The sequence below is a fragment of the Pelecanus crispus genome, chromosome Z (genome assembly GCF_030463565.1).
Source record: "Pelecanus crispus isolate bPelCri1 chromosome Z, bPelCri1.pri, whole genome shotgun sequence".
Lineage (NCBI taxonomy): Eukaryota > Metazoa > Chordata > Aves > Pelecaniformes > Pelecanidae > Pelecanus > Pelecanus crispus.
The window spans coordinates 55,626,939-55,649,556 of record NC_134676.1 but is presented as its reverse complement, the minus strand read 5'-3'; the positions used below and the strand labels follow the sequence as shown (position 1 = coordinate 55,649,556).

The 22,618-nt window shown below is 43.8% G+C and overlaps 1 protein-coding gene across 1 annotated transcript; it reads right to left on the bottom strand.

Annotated features, from left to right (window-relative positions):
* Positions 1 to 12,043: 12,043 nt before the first annotated feature.
* FNTA (farnesyltransferase, CAAX box, subunit alpha) lies at positions 12,044 to 21,826 on the bottom strand. The gene is made up of 9 exons (XM_075726651.1): positions 21,645 to 21,826; positions 20,890 to 20,975; positions 20,169 to 20,283; positions 19,214 to 19,318; positions 18,329 to 18,455; positions 17,757 to 17,905; positions 14,935 to 14,997; positions 14,257 to 14,428; positions 12,044 to 12,704 (listed from the first exon to the last, which is right to left on the bottom strand). The coding sequence occupies exons 1-9, from the start codon at positions 21,809 to 21,811 to the stop codon at positions 12,576 to 12,578; spliced, it is 1,113 nt and encodes a 370-aa protein (XP_075582766.1). The 5' UTR covers positions 21,812 to 21,826; the 3' UTR covers positions 12,044 to 12,575.
* Positions 21,827 to 22,618: the final 792 nt, after the last annotated feature.

The following is a 22,618-nucleotide window of genomic DNA, read 5'->3' as shown; positions in this document are numbered from 1 at the left end:
CCGCAGAGTAATCCTGCCAGAAGTGTCCTCCGGTCAGGCTCCAGCTCGGTAGCAGGAGGAGGCCCCAGGTGCCATGTGCCACACTCCACAGACAAGTGTCTCAGTCTCTCTACACCATGAGAACTTTTTGTCCCTTCATGCTTGCTTCCTGCCCTGTCATGAAAGCAGGCTAGTCTCAAGATGAGTGAAAAACCTGCGGCATGGTGGCGTTCCTTCCCGCATTCGGATGTATGGGGTACATACATCAAAGCATCTTGATTCTGTGCTGGCTTTCTTACTGTGACTTCCTGGCCTTCTCCCAGATTTCATCCTGAACAGCACCATCTTCCTCAGCTTCTCTGTCCATGCTGGTCCCACCTGCCTTCATTTTTCTCTTTCATCTCCTACCCTGCTCATGGCATTTCTCTGTCTTTTTTCTCTGCCAGTCCAACACCTCCATCTTCTCTAGCATCTTACGCCACAGCCCCCATATGTCTGCCCCAGCCCTGAAATTCTTGTGCATTCATGTTGGTGAAGTACCTCCTCATTAGTCTGTTTCGAAGGCCATGAGGGCCCACATACCAGAGCGGCCTAAGCACCAAGCTGCAGTGAAAGGCAGGAGTAAACAGCAAGTGTTGAAAGGAGGAAGTGCCAACCTCATTCCTTGCACCACCTCCCTCCCATGCCAGTTGTATTATATAGCCTCTGCTTCTCCCACTTACACGCATGTGCACACTTCTGTCCCCTGTGCTCTGGCCACCTGCTTCACTTCCATCTTTCCTTGGCCACATGCAGTTCCATAAACACAGTTCCTGCTGAGAGCGTAACCTGGATCCAGTCTGTCCAAAAGTCCAGGAGGTTGTGGGCATTTTTCACTGACAGCAAGCAATACCTGTGCGTTGGGTAAGCTGTGGGAGAAACTGGGGGTCATTTTGACTGTTGGGAGCCAATGGCTTCACTGCTTCTGAAAGCAGGGAAAGGGTCAGTGATCACTGCAAGGAGTTTGCAAGAAGCACACCGCAGATGACAAGAAACTGAAAAGAACTCTACAACTGCCATAAAACTACCAAACTATGAAAGTGGTATCTCCAAGATAGTTCTGGAGGCAAAGCTGTACCTATCTTCACAGCATTTCACAGCAACAGTGCACAGAGTGGGGCAGTGGGTCGTGTGTGTCCTACTGCTTCATTTTAACACTGCCATTTTTAAATGCAAATGGCAATTGTTTCATCCAGATGCAAATACAGACCATCAGGTCCTCTTGGCTGATGCTACCTTTCAGTCCTTAGAAGAGCAAGCTATCACAAGCTGGTAACTCAGTTGGCTAGCAATATCTTGTCTCTGTGTGAGGCTGTGGTTCCCTGTGTACGTAACTGCCTCACTCTGAGCACTATGATGGCGTGCTGGCCTGTGCTCAGTTTTATTCTGTTTCTGCCGGAGTGGGCTTCCACAGGAGCTTCTCCTCATGCATCTGGTAAAATACAGACTGCAACCCAGGCATTTCCTGGGACCTAGAAGATTCAGTCTTTGGTCATGGAAGACCTGGGGCTAATGTTGTCTCTCCATACTTCGGTTGCGAAATGGTTTAATAACCTTCTGCCTCTATTAAGTGTTATTCACGTGGATATCCCTTGAGTGCACATGGTCCAGCACATGCTGGTGAGCCCCTCAGCACACGACTTTCCTGAAACACCCCTGGTGCCTGTGACAGGCAAGCAGAATTCTGCAGCCTCTTCTCCGTCTTTGTAGGCTTGAGTCCACAATTAAAACTGCAATCCTGTTGTTATGTACTGTTTTCTTGCCTTAAGGCCAGTATCTATACCCAATGAGACAGTATAGAGAAAAGCCTTGGTACTTTTGGAATCACATTAGAATATGCCTGCATGTGCAATAGTATGTAAAATGCACCCGCATTATATCCTTCAGTGGGAATTTTGCTGATTATCTCCCCTGCAAATATAGCAAATACTGCAAATGTAAGACACTCAGGCTCCCAGAGATGGGCATGTGGCAACTACGGCTGAGTGTGGAAAGAGGTGCATAACAGAATTTGAAGGTCCTTTACAAGGTCATGGCCACCAGTAGAAAATACTCCTCTTAGCATTAACTTGATAATTAGTAAACTATAGTGTCCTTGTTTTGAATAATATTGTTTCTCAAATGCACATCCTGTTATTCCACAGGCAGAATGAGAAAGGAAGATTTTTGTGAGGTTTATAAAGTCCTAGTGTGGATGGATCCTTCTGTCCCTAAGGGAAGAGCCTGCCGTAATCGGGTATCTCATTCTTTCTGTCCCGTGCAGTAGAGTAATCTATAGGTGAGACTTCCTATAAGGCCATGAGGAAAAAAAATTTCAACATTACTATTTTCCTGATGGGTAAATGCAAGCTGAGAAATGAAAATTTACTTACCCAAGGTCATTGAAGGTCAGAGCCAGGCAAGGGATTAGCGACCCAGATCTCGTCGCTAATTAGGCCATTCTGTAAGCCACAGTAAGAAACAGAAATATTCATGAATTTTCCCAACTTGAAATAATAATATGTTAAAATTTGTGCCTGGAAGTAGTAAAATCCTCTGAAATAGGGAAGAATGGCCTTGTGCAGTTCCTCTCCCTGCCACTGTAAAAGGGCTCAGTGTCTGGAGCAGAGCAGGACAAGTTCAGATAATAAACTGAATAGTGACATCCTAGAGCAGAGCTCCTGACTAGTAAAACTGTTCCGTTAGGAGCCACTTAGTCCATTAATCTCCTTGGAATCTTTCATCCCTTTGTGGCCTACTGAAAGCCCATTGAAGTAGTGTTTTTACTTGTTTCAGTGCTATCCCTACCAGGCTTCATCCATTTGAGGAAGTGATCTTCACTTTGCTTGGACTTGTCGTTACCAAGGTTGGGCACTCCACTACATGCAACACTAGCTCCTTGTCAGTTTGATGGTTCAGCTTCACACTTGGAGGTAACATATGCTGTCACCACAGTGGTATAAAACTTACATAAATCAGTTGCTTGGATCAGTCTGGTCAGCATAAGACAACTGTGGATCTGTGATTGCATACATGCTCAAATGTTAAACTTGTACACTGATACACATCAGGGCCTACCGCAACACTTCCTTTTCTAACTGCTGCTTTTCTGCCCTCTTGCTCAGTAGTCATTCAACGTGATATAGGGCTGCTTACTGGCTGTGTTCAGTCTGATCTGTAAAGAAAGCTTTTAAAATCAGAGAAAGACAGTCTCCCTGCTTTCTAATTTATAAGGAAAGATCTGAAAGAACTTTGCATACTTACATTCTTCTGTTTTGTTTTGGCATCTGCGCCAAGGACACCTGTTCTGCCATGATAACGGACCAGAAAACACAAAGGCTCTGGGTCTCCTGTGGCTGGATGCTAGATAGGAAGTGGTATTTCCACCTACATACTTCTTGTGAACTGAATCCTTCCACATTCCCAGGCCTACTGATGGTGTCTCACAATCCAGCTTGAAGTGTCCAGAGCACTGAGCAACAGCACAAGCGAACTTGGAGTCATCAGGAACATCAGATGGCTTTGCTTAGGGCATCTTATGAGGAGCTTTTGCAATGGACTACAAGCATCCCACTGGAAGAGAGCGGGGCTTGAATTTTTGGCAGAGACATCCCTCCTGTGGGAACTGTATTTGGCCTTGGAGCTAAACTGAGCTAAGCACGACTAAATATGCTATAAAATGCTCATCATCAGTTTAAACTTTTATTAGAACTCCTACTTTTGTACGCTGGACACCACTAGGATGTGCAGTGCAAATGCTGCAATGCTATGCCCATACTTTACTGGCCACCAGCAGTTGCAGAAGCTGTTTCATTTCTTAGACATGCAGTCCAGGTGTAGATGTCACATCTGCCATCTTTCCTGAGCAGTGGCATCCCCGTATTCACCTGCACATACTCTGAAGCTAATGCCTTCTCCCCAGGTCATCTGTAACAGATTTTGCATGTTCCCAACATCTTTTTGGAAGCCAGACAGGTGCTGTGAAGAGGTTAAGCCGATTGGTACTTGTACACAGTCAGACATATGCATGCAGGCACTGCACAGAATCCTAATACATTGCTGCTCTTTTCCTTCTATCAGCAAATATATCTGGACTTCGGCAAAACCAGGAACTGTCTTTTTAATCTCCTCACCTTTCCAGACTGCTCTGCTTCGCAGTCAGCATTCAGAGGTTATCCCAGATCTATCCTTCACTACCGAGACCTTTCATCCTTCTCAGCAGTCAGTTTTTGGTGTTGGTTGAGATACCAGATGTTGATACAAAGCTAAAAGTGCCACAGCTACCTCTTTCTCTCCTACTTTTCTGGCCCAACATTTATGAAGAATTTGAGCCAAAACAAACACTGAAATCCCATCAAATCATTCTGTCCTCTTACAAAAATATTCCAAAATGACCACATATCCTTGTAATGGCATGGTTCCAGTAGGCACACTGTTCTTATAGGACCTAAAGTCACAGTGTATTAGGAAATAGAAACAGCTTTTAAATATTCTCCAAATTCCAGCTCTGCGCTCTGTCAGAAGAGGACAAAGAAAAAATAATTTATCCTTTCTTGAAATTATTATTATTATTATTGTTCCTTTGGAGGTTACCGCTGAACCAACCAATATTCCTCTACTTGATAACCACAAATGGTGCTGGTTTTACTCCATTCCATGTGAATGAATCAGAAACACAGCATCCCAAGCACTGTTCCAGCGAGGAGGAGATATCAGGGGTGTATCCTGTTTACTTACAAAGCCCTGTTTCTGTGAGCAGGAGGAAGCAAACGAAACAATATCTGCTCATCACTGTAAACACTCTTTCATCTGCTGCTCAGATATATTTTATGCACATGTTTCTCAGGACCATGCTAAAATATTGCTTCAGGCTGTGAGCTAGATTTTTATTTACCCTCTGTTTTTTTCTGCCCTTATCTTCTCTGCTATCCCCACCCTCTTTCAAAACAATACCCACACTTAGGCAGGTTCCCTATGAATTCAAATCACTGAGTGGCCCTATTTGACCTTTCTGAGTGCTGCCCTGTGCCTGTTGTTACAGTGGATGCTGCCATCCCATACAGAAGACAAGCTGCTCTTTGCAAAGCACAGTGAGTGGTTAATCTTTGGATCTATACACCTCTACTTCAGTAAAATTTAAAGTGACTGCTACGTTATGCCTAGACCTCTCAACTCACCTGCTGGGATCATGTGGTGGGTGGGATGCTATGAGGAGGTGGTGCAATGGAGTCAGTCTCCACAACGGGGCCAACACTGAGGGGGGGTCACAGGGGGCCTTCATGGCGAGGTCCTTTTCCTTGAGGACCCTTGTGAACAAAGTGCCCTCTAGAAGTCACTGCAAAATCGCATCAACTCCAACACTACCGTGGCTAAGCGCAGCATGGCAAAGCATGGGAAAGCATTGCCCTGCACTGCTATGCAGGCATGGAGCTGAGGAACAGGAAGGTGAAACTCCTACAGTGACAAAGAGACTTCTAGCATTTGTTGGAGTGGGGCGGCATCTCTGTGTACACCAGGTGTTTTCAAACATATGAGGACATGTGGTTTCTGCTGTAAAAAGCCTGTGCTGTAAAGTGTCAGCGGAAAGCTGGCAGCATGGGATATAAAGCCCAGGGGATGAGGGTCATGTCCTGGCCATGGCTGCTGAGTAGCAGTCCTGCAGTAAAATGGGTTATATCTCATCTTTCCCTTCCTCTTCTCTCCCTAAAAATTTTAGTCTGCATGGGTCAGACGAGCACAGAGCTGCCAATGTTTTAGCAATTAAAAAAAGAAATTAAAAAGTCAATACAGACTAACCTGGAGGGAAGGCACTGCTCCTACTGCAAATGCATAGAACCGCTGGGTGTGCTAGGCAGCTCTGTCTGGTTCAGCAGCAGGTGCCTCTCCTGAAATCATTTGCTGTAATATTTTTAGCTGTTGTTAGTGATGCATGAGTAGTGATTTTGGATTGTCCCGGACCCAGTCATCCCTCATCTTCCCCTTCCTTCTGCAATGATACAAGAGAAAATTTCAGCTCTGAGAGGGACCTAGCTATGCCTGGGACATTGCTAATGACAAGCAGAACTCATCCAGCTTTTGAGGTTTTGTCCAGACATTCCCTTCTAACAGAAAATTAGATCTCACCTAAAACAAATCTCGCTCATACATTTTCCCTCTGAATGTCAGAAGCCAAGCAGTTTTCTATTCTCAATTTACAAATTTTTAATTTTTCAGTTAAAGAATGATCAACACTGACATTTGAAAATGTGTTTTTAAAAACAGATGTTTCTGGTTTTCATTTGCCCATTTAAAATACTGAACACTCCTTTTATTGTAGCCTTCAGCTGAGCTCAGGGTCTTTTGCAGGCTAGACCTCTAAAACAACTTAGCAAGATGATTGGCACTACCACTCAGCTGGTAGCAGAGTGCTAGCACAGTGCTGCAAAGGGTTATATGCTTGGGAGCTCTCCACACTGGCCATGCACCCAGGCTGTGCGTACCTGCAAATGGTCATTTTGGCTCATTTTGCAGTAGAGAAACTGTCAGTGCAAGAAGCAGCCAGCAGTGAGCACCATATGCTGTGACGTGCAGGGAGAGTGTGTTCTCACTGTCCTCTAGTAAAACCAGGAATAAAACTCACATTCATGGTGTGGCTGGAAGCTAGAGCAGGGACAGATGTGTATAAGCACCATGGCTCTGAAAAGGGAAGGTGGTTATCTACCTGCCACCTTCTTGTCCTAGTGACAGGCTTTGGCAGAAGGGGAAGGACAGGGGATGCACATCAACAATACAAACACAGCTCCCTTTTCCTTCTCTTTTCCTCCTTCCAAAGCTTCTTGGTAGCAGCACAAGCATTTATTCAGCTGTTCTTTGGTCTGTTGGAGAAATGACTGACAACTGAGAGGACACATCAGGAAACCACTGAAGTAATTAACCAAATGCACCTATGCAAAGCAACCCAAACCCAAAATAATGAGAGTCCAAGCACAGCAAGGCTTTACCAAAGTCCTCAGTCCTGCTTCCTGATGAGCAATGCAACCGCTTTTGGACCTGCAACAGCATGCTCAATTTCTTCAATTAGGCCCAAGTCCTCCCCTGACTTCCAAGAAGCAGGAGCAGGTTCTCTTGTCCTTCAGCCCATATTCACAGAAACAGCCAGCAATGGCCAGCACTTCATTACAGAGGGACCAGAGAAACTTACCATACATAACAAGGCTGGCTTTAGGCGTCCAAAACTTCCTAGCTTGTGAAGGTGCGTGAGTGTAGGACTCTGACTGGAGGCACGTCTCCAAAAGGTGTAAACTGGCCACAAAACCCATGCTCTGAGCAGAGGGGTTTAGTCACGCAGTTATTTTAGAATACCAGGACTCAACAGAGTTCAGATCTGGTACAAGGTGTCCAGTGTCAGCGGAGACATCATTTCAGTTAATGAAAAATTGCTCTCCAATTAACACCAACAATTTTTAGTAAAGATGACCATTAAGCCCCTCCCAGAATACTTGTGCTTGAGCCCTCTGTGGTGCTGTGTATTGACTTACCAGGCAGTTGCTCTTCTGTGTTTAATTAGCAGGTGTGAAATTAGTGGTGGTGCATGGAGGAAGACTTGTCTTAGTTACACCTCTTCTTGCCTGCGCATAGCCGATGTCAGTGAACTCAGGGTGAATTTCACACTGCCATCTAGCGATTAATGTTCACTTTCCCTGCTGCTGCGCAGTAGAAAAATGATACAGCAAAGATTTTCATTGCTCAAGGGTGAAATCTTAGGTAGGCTTATATCCCATAGCTTCTTGAGGAACAGTGATGGGTGGCACACGTAATGGAGCACAGCCCATTTTCCTAGCCCCAAGGAGCTTACATGGGACAGCTGTTGTAGACATCTAGACATCCCAAGGTGGGGTTCCTAGCTAAATTTGGTGAAGCTTCTATTAGCTCTTCAAGCCAAGTAGAAACCTAAACCTACAGAAACCTAAATAAGTGTGTGCACCCTTGATTTTGGCAGTCTTGTCCTGAGTGGTCACATGCGGACATTTGTGTGCCTCTTTACATACTGTAATGCCTTTTTTTTTTCCTTCTTTTTTTTTTCCTTTTCTGCAAATTCAGGGACCCACCCTAGCAGCAGAAGGTAAGGTATTCTTTTCAGAGCAGGCACAAGGAGGCTCAGAACATGTAAACATGTTTCTCTCTCAACAGTGTCAACAGCATCACTTCTAGTCCAGGAACAGGCTCCTAATTTTCAAAAAGTCTTGTGTCCAAAGGGTGTATGTTCTTAAGCCAAGTGATGCATTTAGATAAAAGAATGCTAAGAGCCGAGAAGGGATGAATAGAGGAAATGACCATGTCACTGTTACACTGTGACTTCTGCTAGCTACAGATCATCCCTATTTGAAGACTAAAGCATTAGATAACATATTGTGGAGGAAAACAAATTATTGTCTACTTTGGAGATTTCTATTCTCTGCTTCAGGTTTCATCCACTCTTCACCTGTATTGAGTAAGCACCCATACAGAGTGTACTCATGTACATGTACACAGAATACTTTAAAAAGGCAATGTTATTCATGACCAGTTATACAGACCAATCCAGACTGCCAGGGATTTTGGAAAGGACCTGTTACAGCAGAAAAATAATGTAGGTTTTATGTTCAAATGCATTTTTTTTACCCTTTGCTGTTAGAATATATTGTACCAAAAGCCTGGCAGTACAGCCTTAAAGGGAGAGAAAATGTTTTCAACTTGAGATATTTAATAAAGGTGGTTATTTATAAGAAAAACTAAATATTGAAGGGTATTTGACACCTGTGGACTAGAAGTAAAATGCCATACTGCCACATTAACAGGCTTGCTAAAACTTAGGCAAACATTGTCTTACCCAAGTTTTCCAAATCAATCTGCCTTAAGCGGAAGATACACTAGGGAAACCTGCTGCCAACCCAAAAGCCACAGGTAATCACCAACCAAAACCAGACTTGGAATAGAAAGTGCAAAGCATGCACCTTATCCCACAATGTCAGTAACTTGCAGAAGGCACTGATGTTCAGGAAAAGGCATGAACTAGGCTGAGGAGCGTTGTTCGTATTGTTGCATCCACCATGCCACATCTGGGACGACACCTGAGACATGTGGCTCAAGGTGTTAATATTCTCTCTCCATTCGCATGCACAGGGCAAGAAAACTACAGCTGGTGTCTCCCCTGCCTATTTTGAACTTGCACATAGGCAAGTCCACCAGCATTTGCAAAGCCTTCATGCGAGCCCGTAAGGGATGACTCCACACCATCACTTAATGTTGTTCCCTTGCCCCTTTGTTCTAAAAGCCACAGGAGCTTTAAGGCATTTCGTGCTCTTGTAGGGGCCCATCTCTCCATAAGCCCCTTGTCACCATTGCACTGCATGAATTGCTTGCTAGCACTTGGACAGAAGCGTTTTGTGTGGTGGGAGTGATTAGAAACCTCGCTGCTTCCCTGCTGGAGGATACTACTCCCACAGAACGTCCAGCTGAAGAGCACGCTCCTAATCTGCCTCAGCACAGCCAGACAGCAACTGATAGAAACATTTTGTGCTAGCTGAGGTGGCTTTGTACTGAACAGATAAGGAAGGTCTTGCGCACTGTTTTGTCAGCTGAGTTGCAGAGACAGTACAGTGGAAGTCAATAACATCTTAGACAGACACAACTAGACCAAGGCAAGAACATCACCCTCTGATGAAAGCAGGCATAGGAAATTATTTCACATGCTTTAATAATTCTCTGTACTCCACTGAATGTTCCAGTTACACTGATTTACAAGGGACCATTGTACTAATACAGTTTTTCGATTTAGGCACAGCTCTTCAGTGATAAAGTTGTACACGAGTCACATCACTACACGCAGTCAGTAACAACGCTAAGTTTTCCTGTACAGATGAACCCTTAAAACAAATCAGTTTGGCATTTCCCCTGATCACGGGTAGTCAGTACCAATGTCTACAGGTTAAAGTCACCTAACACTTCCTACTGTAAGATCCTTCTCTCTATAGTTCGTATATTTTGTCAAGCTCCCAGTTTCAGGAAGAAGATTCTGTCTCAGACACATTTTTAAAATTAACGGCTTGGTACCTGCAGTTGCAACCTGGCTGGGCAGCCTGTTGTTTTCCCAGCTCTGACAGCTCAGTATTTCTGAGTATGGCTGACTACCACAGAACTGAGGTGCCTTTTGAAGAGAATTTGAGCTTCCTTGCAATCCAAATGACAGTAAACATTTGAAAGAAAAAATGAACATTTCTGTTAAAACATAATGACTTTTTTTTTTTTTTTTAACCTCACCTCTAATCTCCAGCATAGTTTTTTCTTAGGGTTTGCATGATTTGTTTGGTCACACATTTGTTTTACATGAGATGAGGTATTTTCCTATTAGAGTATATATCTGGTTATTCCTTCATGGGTAAACTCAGCTCAGAAGTGGCGTTATCTTCGCAAGTATCACTATGTTTGTATAACCAGTATAAAACCCTACTAACCTTGTCAGTAGATGACTCTCTACTGATTATTTCTAGGCATTATTTTCAAGCATGAGAAAGCCAGAAGTTGACCACACCATAAGAAAACAGGCTAAGAGTCTTGTCAGAGGATGCCACCACTCTTGGCACAGAAGCACAATAGGGCTAAATCTAAGATCTTTCCTCAGACCACAAGCAACTAAGAGGTCACATCCCAAAATACACTGTCCCAGTAAACAGTGTTACGATCTTACCTTGGGATGAGTTATTTTCTCTGAAATTCATGCCAGTGCCTGTAAAGAATATTCTGCCTTATTCAAAGTGCCCTCTGAATTGCGTTTATGAAAGATACGGGAACTTAGTAACACCATATGCTGACGCAAAATTCTGTTCCCTCTTCTCTAATGACATTTATTTTAAGGACTGCATTTGTCTGTTGTCTCTCTCTGAGCTTCTTTGACTTGTAATGGCAAATATATTACTTTGTCCTGAAGACCCTGAACATCCTTTCTGATCAGTACTCTGTATTTAGTGTAGTTTCAATTAGGGATAGAAACATACACTTTTTGTTCTGTGCTGGAGCTTCAACTGTCATAAAAAAAAAAAAAGAAAAAAGGGGGGAAAAAAAAGCAGGAAAAAAATCTCCAAAAGTTTGAAGTTCATGTCCATTTTAAATGTTCACGTGTTACTGTAAAAATGTTTTATCTACTGCTGGGAAAGCAGCAAAAACATTAAAAAACCATAGCTTTCATATATTAATTCCACTCCCCGTGAGTTGTTTTAAATTTAAAGAATGCATTGAATTCATGTATTTCAAGCATTTAAAATAATCTCCACTATGGTTTAATTACAGCAGCAACTTTTAATGTTTAGTATCAGGCAGACTGTTCATATTATGGAATAAATACTAGTATTTATTTGTTCCCTTTATGATCATCTCCAAGAAAATATATTAGACAAGCACTCTATGCTAAGAACACAGCTTACAATAGCCATTTACTGAAAACAGGGCAGACGCAGCAGTTTTCTTGTACAGGTGTATACATCCTTTGCAGTTCTGTATGGCAGGTGCCTTTTATCTTTCACAAAGGGGAAGAAAAACACTTCTTGGCTGAATATATGTATGGAAAAGATATGAAAAGCCTATAGGAGCAACAAGGTTAAGACATTTAATGAGAATAGGTCCCAAATAAAACCATTCCTTCCCTTCCAGTTCAGTGAATATACGTAATATAACCAGTAGTTATAATGTCTTCTGACATATGACTGCAGTTTGGTCTCATTACAAAGGGTGAAGAAAAAAAGAAAAAATTCACATTTTCAGCTTTCTGAACAGAATTCCAAGAAAAAACTAAGCAGATCTTCTAGGGTCCTCAAAGCATTTTTCCTGACTGTGCAGATAAGAATTCAAGGCTCCACTGAATACATCACGTGTATTGAAAGTTTCTGGGATGAGAATAGCGCAGTGCAAAAGACACTTCAATGCAACAGAATCAAATATCCCTAAAAGCGGATATTTTATTTTTATCTCTATTAGCATCTGAGGAGAACAGACTATGCACATCTGAAGACCAAAAGAAACACACGAAAAAATTTCAGACAAATGCTTTGTATTTTTATTACAAAATGACAATTGGTGTTAGTTGCATACAATGACATGTGCTGTCAGCATTGCATAGCTGCTCCCACATAAGGCAACAACTGCAGCGCCTGCTTGCACTAACCATAATTACGTTACTTTATATCCACTACAGCTAAGTTATCTGCAGTCATTACTGCAGCATCCAACGTGACTGTGTTAGGAACCTCAAGTGGATAAGCCAGGGCATGAGAAATTCATTTAGTGCCTAATAAATAGTAGGTATAGCTTTATGTATTTATTATTAGGAAATAAACTCTTTATTTGGTACATTTCAATCATTAAGCCTTAATACATTTCTTACTGCACCTAGAGCTATCGCCAGTAGTAGCAGCAACCCAAGACTATACAGCACTCTACACTCCTCTTCCTTTGCGATACCTCTTCACCAGGAGAATTCTACACTGAATTTTAAACTAGTTGATGACCTTACTCAGTACTGCTTTCAAACAGCTTGACAGCTGAACACTGTTTTCTTCCATGTTCAGTTACTGCTGCTTGTCTGTCAGTGTGCTCTGTTCAGTGCCTGAGCTGTGCTTGTTCTTAAGGGACCTTCCAATATATCTCCAGTATTCCTTTCGGATGGTGTCTTTTTCTTTAGCCAGAATTTCACACAACTATAAAAGAAAATTGAGATATTGGAGCATTATACCAAAAGCTTATGAAATCCTTAATCATCTTTATAAAATGCATACAATATACAGTTCAGCCAGTATTAGAAACACTTCTCTTAGCAACAAGGTTTGTTTTATTCACTGGATTTGCAATTGTCCAATGACTTCAAATTGATGTCAACTCCAACTGGTAGTCAACCGATCTGACACTGCACAAAAATCTCTCCAGTCCTATTGCAGTGGAAACTGCTTCCCTGTGACTCCTTCCTGTGCCTATCACTCGTCACCTACCCCAGCCTATTCAGCCTGTATACTACTACAGTACACTTGTGACTTCCTGACAAGCTTGATTGTCTTTTAGTGATCCAATAGGTTGTAAACCATTACATTCAAAACAGTGGGGGAACATCCTACTCTTGAATCTTCAGTACTCCCAACGGACTGACAGGAGATACTTTGTTTATGGTTTTTCTCTTAGCAGACTGTCCCAAAAGGATTCTCCATGCAAGTCAGTAACTTTCTCTCACAACATGTTAGAGCTGGTGCTATACAAATATGTCTACACGTTCTGATTTTTGTTTTATTTTGTTCCGGGTGAGCAGTGAGGCACAGCAGAAGTCAACCCTACTCACAGGACATGCTGTGTAAAATTTATATGGTATGAACACTGTCTACAAATGCTCTAGTCAGTTCCTTTTTATTATGCAGATGACATTGCCTTACTCAGTGAACCAGGGTTGAGAAATAGGAGCTTCAATGCCTAAATAGACGAAGAAATCAAACTCAGTGAAATAGTATAAAGGGACATAAATCTGAGAGGTATGACTGTACTTATTTACACTCTGGTCCTGGAACACAAAAAAGGAAAAACACTGAGAAAGAACAATGTTGGAGCACAGAGACTCCAGGCAAGAACTGCAGCTCTAATTACACTGAGTTCCAGCCTGTCCCACAGTGAATGAAAAGTGTTCTTGTAAAAACTACACTGCAAACCACAGCAATGAGTTCCCCAAATATGAAGCACAGGGAGATACACAACACTGCTAGAAGTAATTTATTCTCTGCAGGAAATGGTGCCCAACATTCCCTACTGATGTCCCCAGTGCCTGCTGGCCCTTAAGCTAATTCTGCCAGCTTTCTTAGAAAGACCTAAGAAGTACAAAGTGAGCTTGAGGTTCTGTTTAGATACAGACACTCTGAGAACAAGATTCACTAACCTACAGAGAAGAAAGTGAGTTCATGCTACAAAGTTAGCGTTGGAAACTCCTCAATTGTTCAAACATCTCCTTTCTTCTGCAGGTGATATTAGAAACCTTCCTTTACTACCAGGTGAAGAAAACTTACAGTGATTTTGTAACTGGCAAGTTAGTATTTATAGCTAAATTCAGGAGACCCTTGTGATTATTTGGCTTTTGTGTTCAACTCTTCACGGAGCTCCTGTGATTAACAAGTATCCTGTTCTATTTATGAAAATCAATCCCATTTTGTCAGGATATAAAACAAGAGAGCAACAGATGGCATCCCTGAAAAGCAAAACCAAGCTCTCAAAACGTACCTCCAATGCCTTGTTTAGTGTTTCTTCCTTGTTATCACACTGGTTTTCAAGCATATCTTCATATATGTCCACAAGAAAGGCAATCAGATAGGGTGAACTGTGGCTGGGCTGTAAATTCAACAGTTGCTCTAACAGATTTGGATACTTAGAAAGACCACGGTCCTGTAGAATCCTAGAACAGAGGTTAATAAACTTGAAACATAATGCTGGGAAATTTGGTGTGAAGAATTACATTTTTGTTAGGACTCCTTTATTTGCAGATCAGTTTTGAAATAAGGGTGCAAATACAAGTAAGGCAGAAAGTAAGCAGCATGCAACAATAATCAACTTAATGTTGTAGTAAGCTAGTATAGTTATGCTTAACGGAACAGAAATTAAACTGAAAGCATGGTCATTACTTCCTATTCTATGCTCTTGAACCCAGTAACATTAGAGGTCAAGTTTTTAAAAGCGTGAGAAGTACTTGCAATCCTCCCACAAGAACTACAGGGCCAGAAACTTAGTGGAAAGTTACAGAGAAATTAGGTTAATATATTAACCCCTTGTGGAGGTTTTTGCCTGCCCACTTAAGCACACAACACTAGAACGAACATCAACAAGCTCTTTTCATTTAAGAGCTAGGCATAAGACACAGATTCTACAGATACTCTCTTTGCTCTACAGAGAAGGATGCCTCACCCTTTTAAATAGTTCCAAGCACTCTCATTATGTGGCACTGCTGTGATCATCTCAAGAGTGTATCTGTGAGAAAAAGATAACAGGTCATGAATGCAACCACTAACAGAAATTAACCTGAATGTGCTCAGACACTCCCAAATACATCCCTCTAGTCTGTATTTCAGAGTCTTTTTGCAGATCATCTCAGCTGGGTCATAAATCAAAAATGTCTCACAATATAATCACCACAAGTCTCAAAGACAGACATAGTGAGAACTGTTTTAATTCTGAAGTGTTCCATTTGCTGCATTGTATACAATAATGAAACAGTTCTCAAAATTATGAGCAATAACACTAAGAAACAACACGAAACTCCTGGTATGCTAAAGGAATAACTTGTGTCTTGACGCTCACAAATGGCAAGGGGCTGAAACGGGCTGGAGTAATCAAAGCCCAGAGCAAGCTATGTTAATATGACTGCATGTGGCATGTTCTGTACCTATTTGCAGAACTTTTTTCCATGAAGCTGCACGTGAGCAAACCCACAGAAAGGCAGAGCTTGACCTTTCAGCTCACACAGCCTTCTGCAGCAGTTCTTTTAAAGAAGCAGTTAGGAAACTCCTCTAAAAGCAAAGCAGCAAGAGGCACCTTGCCATACAGTCAGAAAGCTACATTTCATCTTCACAAAACAGACTTTACCTTCTGCCTTTCCCTAGCCTAACCAGGCATTCAGCACATTTTCAGACACAGCAAATTCTGATAAAAAGTTCTATAAGCAGTACTGAGAAAGACCCAACAACCCTAAACCTTTTTTAACCTTCTACAGTCACTAAGACAAAGACCGAGTTTATCAAGCAACAAGCAGCCCAATTACAGTTCTATAATGACAGCTGTGAAGTCTTAACCTTAGCCAGTCTGATTCTAAAGATGGTATCCAATTATCTTGAACATAGCACCATGTATGAACTGATGAAGGGAGGATGTCAGATCTAACCTCTAGAGAGAAAAAGCTGGAAATATCCAAGCCTCAGTCATGGAAATGGTTCAGATTTACTCATCTACAGGAAAGTTATAAACCGGAAGAGAAGCACAACTTACAGCAGTTTGCAAAGACAACCATGAAAGGTGGTGGGGGCCGGGATCCTCTATGAATAATGTACCAGTGGACCTATTCAGAGACTCAGTCTTCTGAAGATTAAGTCCAAAAGTTGCAGTACGTTCTTCTCACTGCTTCTTCAGTTTAGACAAACATCTTCTCATAACCATCAACCCTGACCAACACTCTGAGATGTGAAAACCATATAAGGAAGCTTCCCTTACTACCATCAGTAGGAAAATAAATGGCTAGAAGCTCAGCTTGTCTTCAGTTACAAACATACTACTTTGGAAACTGTTTCCAAAGCTCCTTTTCCTCAAAACTAGCCAACTCACACAGGTAGTTGTCTTTGTGCTGACCACATACCCCTGAAAGCTCCTTTCTTTTTCCAGCCTCATCAAATTCCTCACAAAAGACAAATCCTCTTCCTACAATCCACATCCATAGATTCACAGAATGCTTTGGGTTGGAAGGGACCTTTAGAGATCATCTAGCCCAACCCCCCTGCAGTGAGCAGGGACAGCTTTAACTAGATCAGGTTGCTCAGAGCCCCATCCAACCTGACCTTGAATGTTGCCAGGGATGGGGCCTCCACTACTTCTCTGGGCAACCTGTTCCAGTGCTTCATCACCCTTATGAAGTGCTTCACCACCATCTTCCTTATGTTTAGTCTAAATCTATTCTTCTTTAGTTTAAAACTATTACTCCTTGTCCTGTCACAACAGGCCTTGCTAAAAAGATTGCCCCCATCCTTCCTATAGGCCCCCTTTAAGTACTGAAAGGCCGCAATAAGGTCTCCCTGAAGCCTTCTTCTCCAGGCTGAACAACCCCAACTCTCTCAGCCTGTCCTTGTAGGAAAGGTGCTCCAGCCCTTGGATCATTTTGGTGGCCCTCTTCTGGACCCGCTCCAACAGGTCCATGTCCTTCTTGTGCTGAGGGCTCCAAAGCTGGAAGCAGTACTCCAGGTGAGGTCTCACCAGAGCAGAGTAGAGCGGCAGAATCACCTCCCTTGACCTGCTGGCCATGCTTCCCTTGATGCAGCCCAGGATTCCATTGGCTTTCTGGGCTGCAAGCACACATTGTTGGCTCATGTCCAGCTTTTCATCACCAGTACCCCCAAGCCCTTCTCTGCAGGGCTGCTCTCACCCTTCATCCCCAAGCCTGTACTGATATTGGGGGTTGCCGTGTCCCAGGTGCAGGACCTTGCACTTGGCCTTGTTGAACCTCGTGAGGTTTACATGGGCCCACCCCTCCAGTTTGTCCAAGTCCCTTTGGATGACATCTCGTCCACGTTATTTTTAAATCACTGTGGCTACTGTACAGCTAAACCAGCAGTTTAGTACAACGCTGACAGTGCCTCTCCTTCCAAGCTTTCTAGGGGCAGGATGTAAAATACCACTGAACTGCACAACTTATGTGGTTCCACTGTCACAGATTTTCTGCAGGTTGTTCTGCTATAGCTAGCTGACTATAAAAAGCCAAAAGTTTTGTTTGCACAATAAAAAGCAGGGCAGGAAGACAGATTCATGAGAATAACTTGCCCAGGGTAAGCATAGCATGCTTCAGTACTACTCAATGGTACTGAACACACCTACATATGCAATAACACTTGATCTGCTACCCATGACAGTGAGCCCCAAAAACTGCATTAAAACCAAGAAAGATAAGCCCACAGGGACTGTCAAAGTATTCCTTTGCTTTCATGTAATGGAGAATGCTTAATGTGAGCATGAACAGCATTACTAACTGGACTTCTCTGTCTAGGACTGCTGGATCATCATAGCCGGTGGTGTTGAAAATTACGAAGTGTCGTTGGTTCCAGACAGAGTTGTTTCTCACATCTTCCCGCAAAAGCTGGTCTACGTATTCCAGTTCATTGTCCCATAATTTGAACTCCTATGGAATGGGAAGGAAGAGAGAATATCACAATCAGAAGTTTTGATTTTTTAAAATATATTATCCTTGCTCCTAAGTCCTTCGAACATTAGATCAGAGATTTTTTTTAAAAAATAAACACAAAGAAAAATAAGGGAGGGTGCACTAGGAACATGCCACACGATTCAGTTGCACACAACGGTTATTAGCTCATCATTAAATTCACACACATAACAGTAAGCGGCCAACAACGGACCTTTCTGAACTTGCTCCCTAAAAGGCAAGTTTATAGCTGACCTCTACCACACATTAAAATGCAACTGTTTTCCCCCCTTCAGCCTTAAGAAACAAAATGACAAATGCAATTCAGATTGTATTTAAGAAGCAAAACTCTACAACCTGAGCTTGTTATTTAGTGAATTAAGAGTTCTGTGGATACAATACCTGAATAACCCATTGCCTGTGTTGCCATGCATGGTAATTTTTGGCATCTTGGTTAAGAATGTCAGCTATGAACTCAAGCTCTTGGGATGGATCCTGCAGCCACTCCACCAACACCCGTCTGTGATGCCTGATGACAAGAGGAGGAGACTATTTTTAAATAGTCTAAAAATTTTTTGTGAATGCGTGGTCTGTATTAAAACAGTGTATAGCAACTGTACTACTTAGAAAAAAAACACTAGTTAAAAACTTCAAATTAAATATACCAAAACATTTCACTTGGCTCTGAGAAATATATGATACATACTTATACTAGAAGAAATTCTAACTACGCATACACATTGGCCAATCACCTCCTTTTAGACAAGTTATGTTTACTTGAAGTAGCACGTTTCCATTTTTAACACTTATGGCCAAAGTCTTCAGCAGAATAAAATTTTCTAGTACTACGAAATTTCTCTAGCAATAACAATGCTGCTATTTTGCTTATTCCTATTCACTTGGGAAAAAAACAACAACAGGTAAGCAAACTCCAACAGTCAATAAAAGAAAAAATACTGATTTCTATTTGCCTTTTTGTTTGCCTTTTCATCAGTCATTTTTTTGATCTGTCAGACTTATTTTGACAGTTTAAAAATTGAAATTAAGTGAAAACAAGATCTTTTCAGCATGTCATAATTGTATGTTTAGAACAAACTTCTAAAGAGGACTTTGGCAGTGATACTGATGCAACTCCATTTAACTCCTCCACTACCGTCACTGCAGTAGATGCAAGGAAGCAACTCTTAACAACTCTTAGGATCAATGATCACAACTTATTCTGGACAATTTACAAAACAAAAATTATCTGCAAAAGCATTAAGAACTGAAAAGAAAACATTAGCTTACCAGACTTGGTAATTCTTTGGCTGATCTTCAATGATAGCTGTAATATACTTCAGTTCTTCATGGAGATCCTTTCCCAAAGACTGCAGGAGGACTCTCCGGAAATGCCTGTATAGAAGTCAAGCATTCAAACACTGTAACAGGACGTTCCTAAAATTCACAGAGGAGAACACAGAAGAACCTCTGTTCACAGTTCTTCTAATAGATATTGAGTTAAAAAGAGTGCAAAAAACTAAACCATGTATCCAATTCTGTTAAAGGCCATTCAATTATCAAACAGTGGAGAACTGGACTACAGCTGTTTACAACAGCATGTCATCTAAGATCACAGCAATCCTGTTTCCAGTTAACCTCTGTCTACCCACACTACTCTTATCATCACAGAAACTATGACTTATGTGCTTAAAATAATGTAAACTTTCTGATTTTATGGAAGTTAGTGGAATAAAGATGTACACAAGGTACTTGTTAGCGTTCATGAGTTAAAAGGCCCTACTCTGAATATTAGAAATTCACTGTTTATTCATTATCGAAATGAACATTAACCTGACAGATCTTCTAAAATGCATTACTGGTAAGTATACAATTATTTAACAGGAAATAGCAGCTATCATGCTTTTCCTGTCTCTTCTTCAAGTCAACTAAGGGCATCTTCAGCATTTTACTGAGGCCACGTTATCAGGTAAATGATCTAATTTTAAACAGCAAAGTTCTTTTTGTAGCTAATCCTGACCTTGCTTGATAACATCCTCAAAGCCAAATGAATGAAAACCACCGAATCAAAATGAGACATGGAAAATACTGAATAAAGCCTTCCTTCAGAAGCTCACTGGAAGTCTGCACTACTCCCCTGTGTAAACTCAACTAGTCATGCCCTGATTAGACTAACAAAATTATTAAAGGCATGAGAGGTCGGCAATCAAATGACAACAGAAATAATCCCAAGATTATCACTTACCATACCGTGTAGTTTGCAGCATTTAACTCAATGGCATCTGCTGTTAGCTTGAAAGCTCTTTCGCTTCTCTCATCCCGCTGCAGAACAGCCCGGAAGTAATCATAGACATCTCGAACTAAACAGATAACAGCATCTTATCCAAGGCTATGAGACAATGGCTAGATTAGGGGGTAAGGTTAATAACCCTCTGAAGTTACTCCCTATTTTGTGTACTTTAGGTACACCTCTTTAAAATGATAGCTACATATTGCTCTGGTAGCACTGTTGACTGAAACCTCTAAATGGTATTAGTATGCCAAAAAACTGCAAAAATGTCCTAAAAATACACTATCTGAATAATATCCAAAACAATCAGAAAAGTTCCTTGCTGCTTACTCACACTATTTCCCCGGATGCGGTAGCTTCATACATCTCTCTTCCACTCGTGGGCTAGAAATGCCTTATTATGTGAACCAGACTGTCTGTTGTACTACCTCTTAAGCCATATGGTTTTAAAATAAAACCTTGGCATATTACATCTCAGGTGAAGATTCAACTTCAGAGATGCTTGGTGAAAACATCACACACAACCACCTTAACACAGTAAGTATTAAGTTAATTTCTTCACAGTACTGTTCTAGGAAATACGTTATCCAAAACGTGGTCCTGCTTTAACACCACTAAGGACAGATACAAAATTAACCACCTTAAGATTTCCGTGCAGAACAAATTTAAAACTTACATTTTTCACTGTAGATGATCTGAACAACAGGATTTGGCCCATCATTTTGAGGGACAGGTTCAATATCTGCCCATTCCTTCCTGTCCCTGTAAATACATGTTTTTGTCTTTTCAATGCTTCTAAAAAGCACAAGATGCCGCTCAAAGCACTGCACGCACAGATCCTGTAACAATAACAGCCAATAACATAACCTCCTTCCCAGCGGTCGCTATTATTGTCGCTGTATTACCGTCCATAACACAGCCCAGCACACGAACAAGCAAAGGAGGTACTGACGCATGCCACGGTATCGACACCCAGCTGCCAGCCAGACTGCCCGGGGGAAGCGGCCCCGCCACCCCGCCCGCAGGCGGCCTCGGCAGCCGCAGCGCTGTGGCTCGCCTTCGAGCCCTAGGCGACACCAGCGGCTCCCGGCGTAAAGCGGAGGCAGCCGCCGCCTTCACCCGGGGGCCCGCCGCTCCGCCTGGCGACGGCGACGGCGACGGCGACGCCGCCTTCTTCAGACGGCAGCGGCGGGAGGCGGCGGCGCTGACACCCGGCCGCCCGGACTCCGACTCCTCCCGCCCCGGACCGCCGCCGCCCTCCGGCCCCGGCGTCTCACGCCCACCCCCCCCGGAGCCGCTTCCCACACACACACGTGACGTAACGTGACGTGACGTGACGTGACGTAACGTGACGCGACGCCACCGCCCTCGCGCCCGCGGCGGCGGAAGCCCCGTCCCGGCAGCTCGGGGGCTGCGCCGCCGCGGCCGTACCTGTAGAGCACGTAGCCGCCGTCCTCCCCCTCCTCCTCCTCTTCCAGCAGCTGCCCGAAGCCGCCCTCCGGCTCGCCGCCGCCCTCCCCCTCCGCCTGCAGCTCCGCCGCCGCCGTCCCCTCCGCCGCCATCGCCGCGCCGCTGCTTCCGGGCCCTGGCGGAACCATGGAGGGCGGCGCGGCGGCGGGGGCAGAGCGGCGGCCTGGCTCGCTATCGCCTCCCCTGGCGCGGAGGGCGGGGGGGGGGGGTGCGGCGGGGGCCCAGCGGGGCCCTCCCCGCCGCCGGGGCCTGGCCAGGGCGCGGCGGCCGGTGGCGGCGGGCCGGCGGCGGGGCAGGACGGCTGCCCGCCCCCCTGCCCAGCCCGGCACCCCCCGCCGCGCCCTGAGGAGCTTTAATCCGCGGGTCTGCTCATTAACCGCCAGAAACGTCCCGGGGGAGGCGGCGGGAGGTTGGGCCGGGCCCGGGCCCGGGCCCCGACGCTTCCACAGCTCGCTCGTCCCCTGCCGCCGTGCCCTGCCGAAAAGCTGTGGGCCCTGCAGGGTGTGCCGGCGGTGTGTCCCGACCGAGGGTCACATCCCTGCCCTTGCAGTGCGGGGCAGCGCTCCTCGCTTGGTTGTGGGGCTGCCATGGGCTCCGTTGTGCTTTGTGCTTGCTTTTCACTACTGTAAATTGACATCGGAGACTGAAGAAGTGACGGAGGCGTTTCTCTCACCGGCAGTAGGGTATTTCCCATGAGAACCCACCCTGACACCAGTATCCGGGGTTGGCGGGTGTGAGGCTGTGAGACCAACAGCACCAGACTGACGCTGGGCGAACGCAGGGAAACAAAGGCGCTGGGAAATGCTCCTACGGCAGCTGAAGTGTACAGAGCTGCAAATAGCAGGTCCCTGGCGCGACTGATGCTAAGGTGCTGCAGGCATGGTGAGCTGTGTTTCCTGCCCTATGGAAACTCACAAAACGGCACCATTTCAGAG

What these genes read in the sequence shown, in the direction of transcription:
- FNTA (XM_075726651.1), bottom strand. Translation starts at nt 21,811, where the DNA reads ATGGTTCCGCCAGGGCCCGGAAGCAGCGGCGCGGCGATGGCGGCGGAG. An exon ending in GGCGGCTACGTGCTCTACAG is followed by an intron (nt 20,976 to 21,644) that starts GTACGGCCGCGG and finishes ATGTATTTACAG; the next exon opens with GGACAGGAAGGAATGGGCAG. An exon ending in CCAAAGAATTACCAAGTCTG is followed by an intron (nt 18,456 to 19,213) that starts GTAAGCTAATGT and finishes TCTTGTCATCAG; the next exon opens with GCATCACAGACGGGTGTTGG.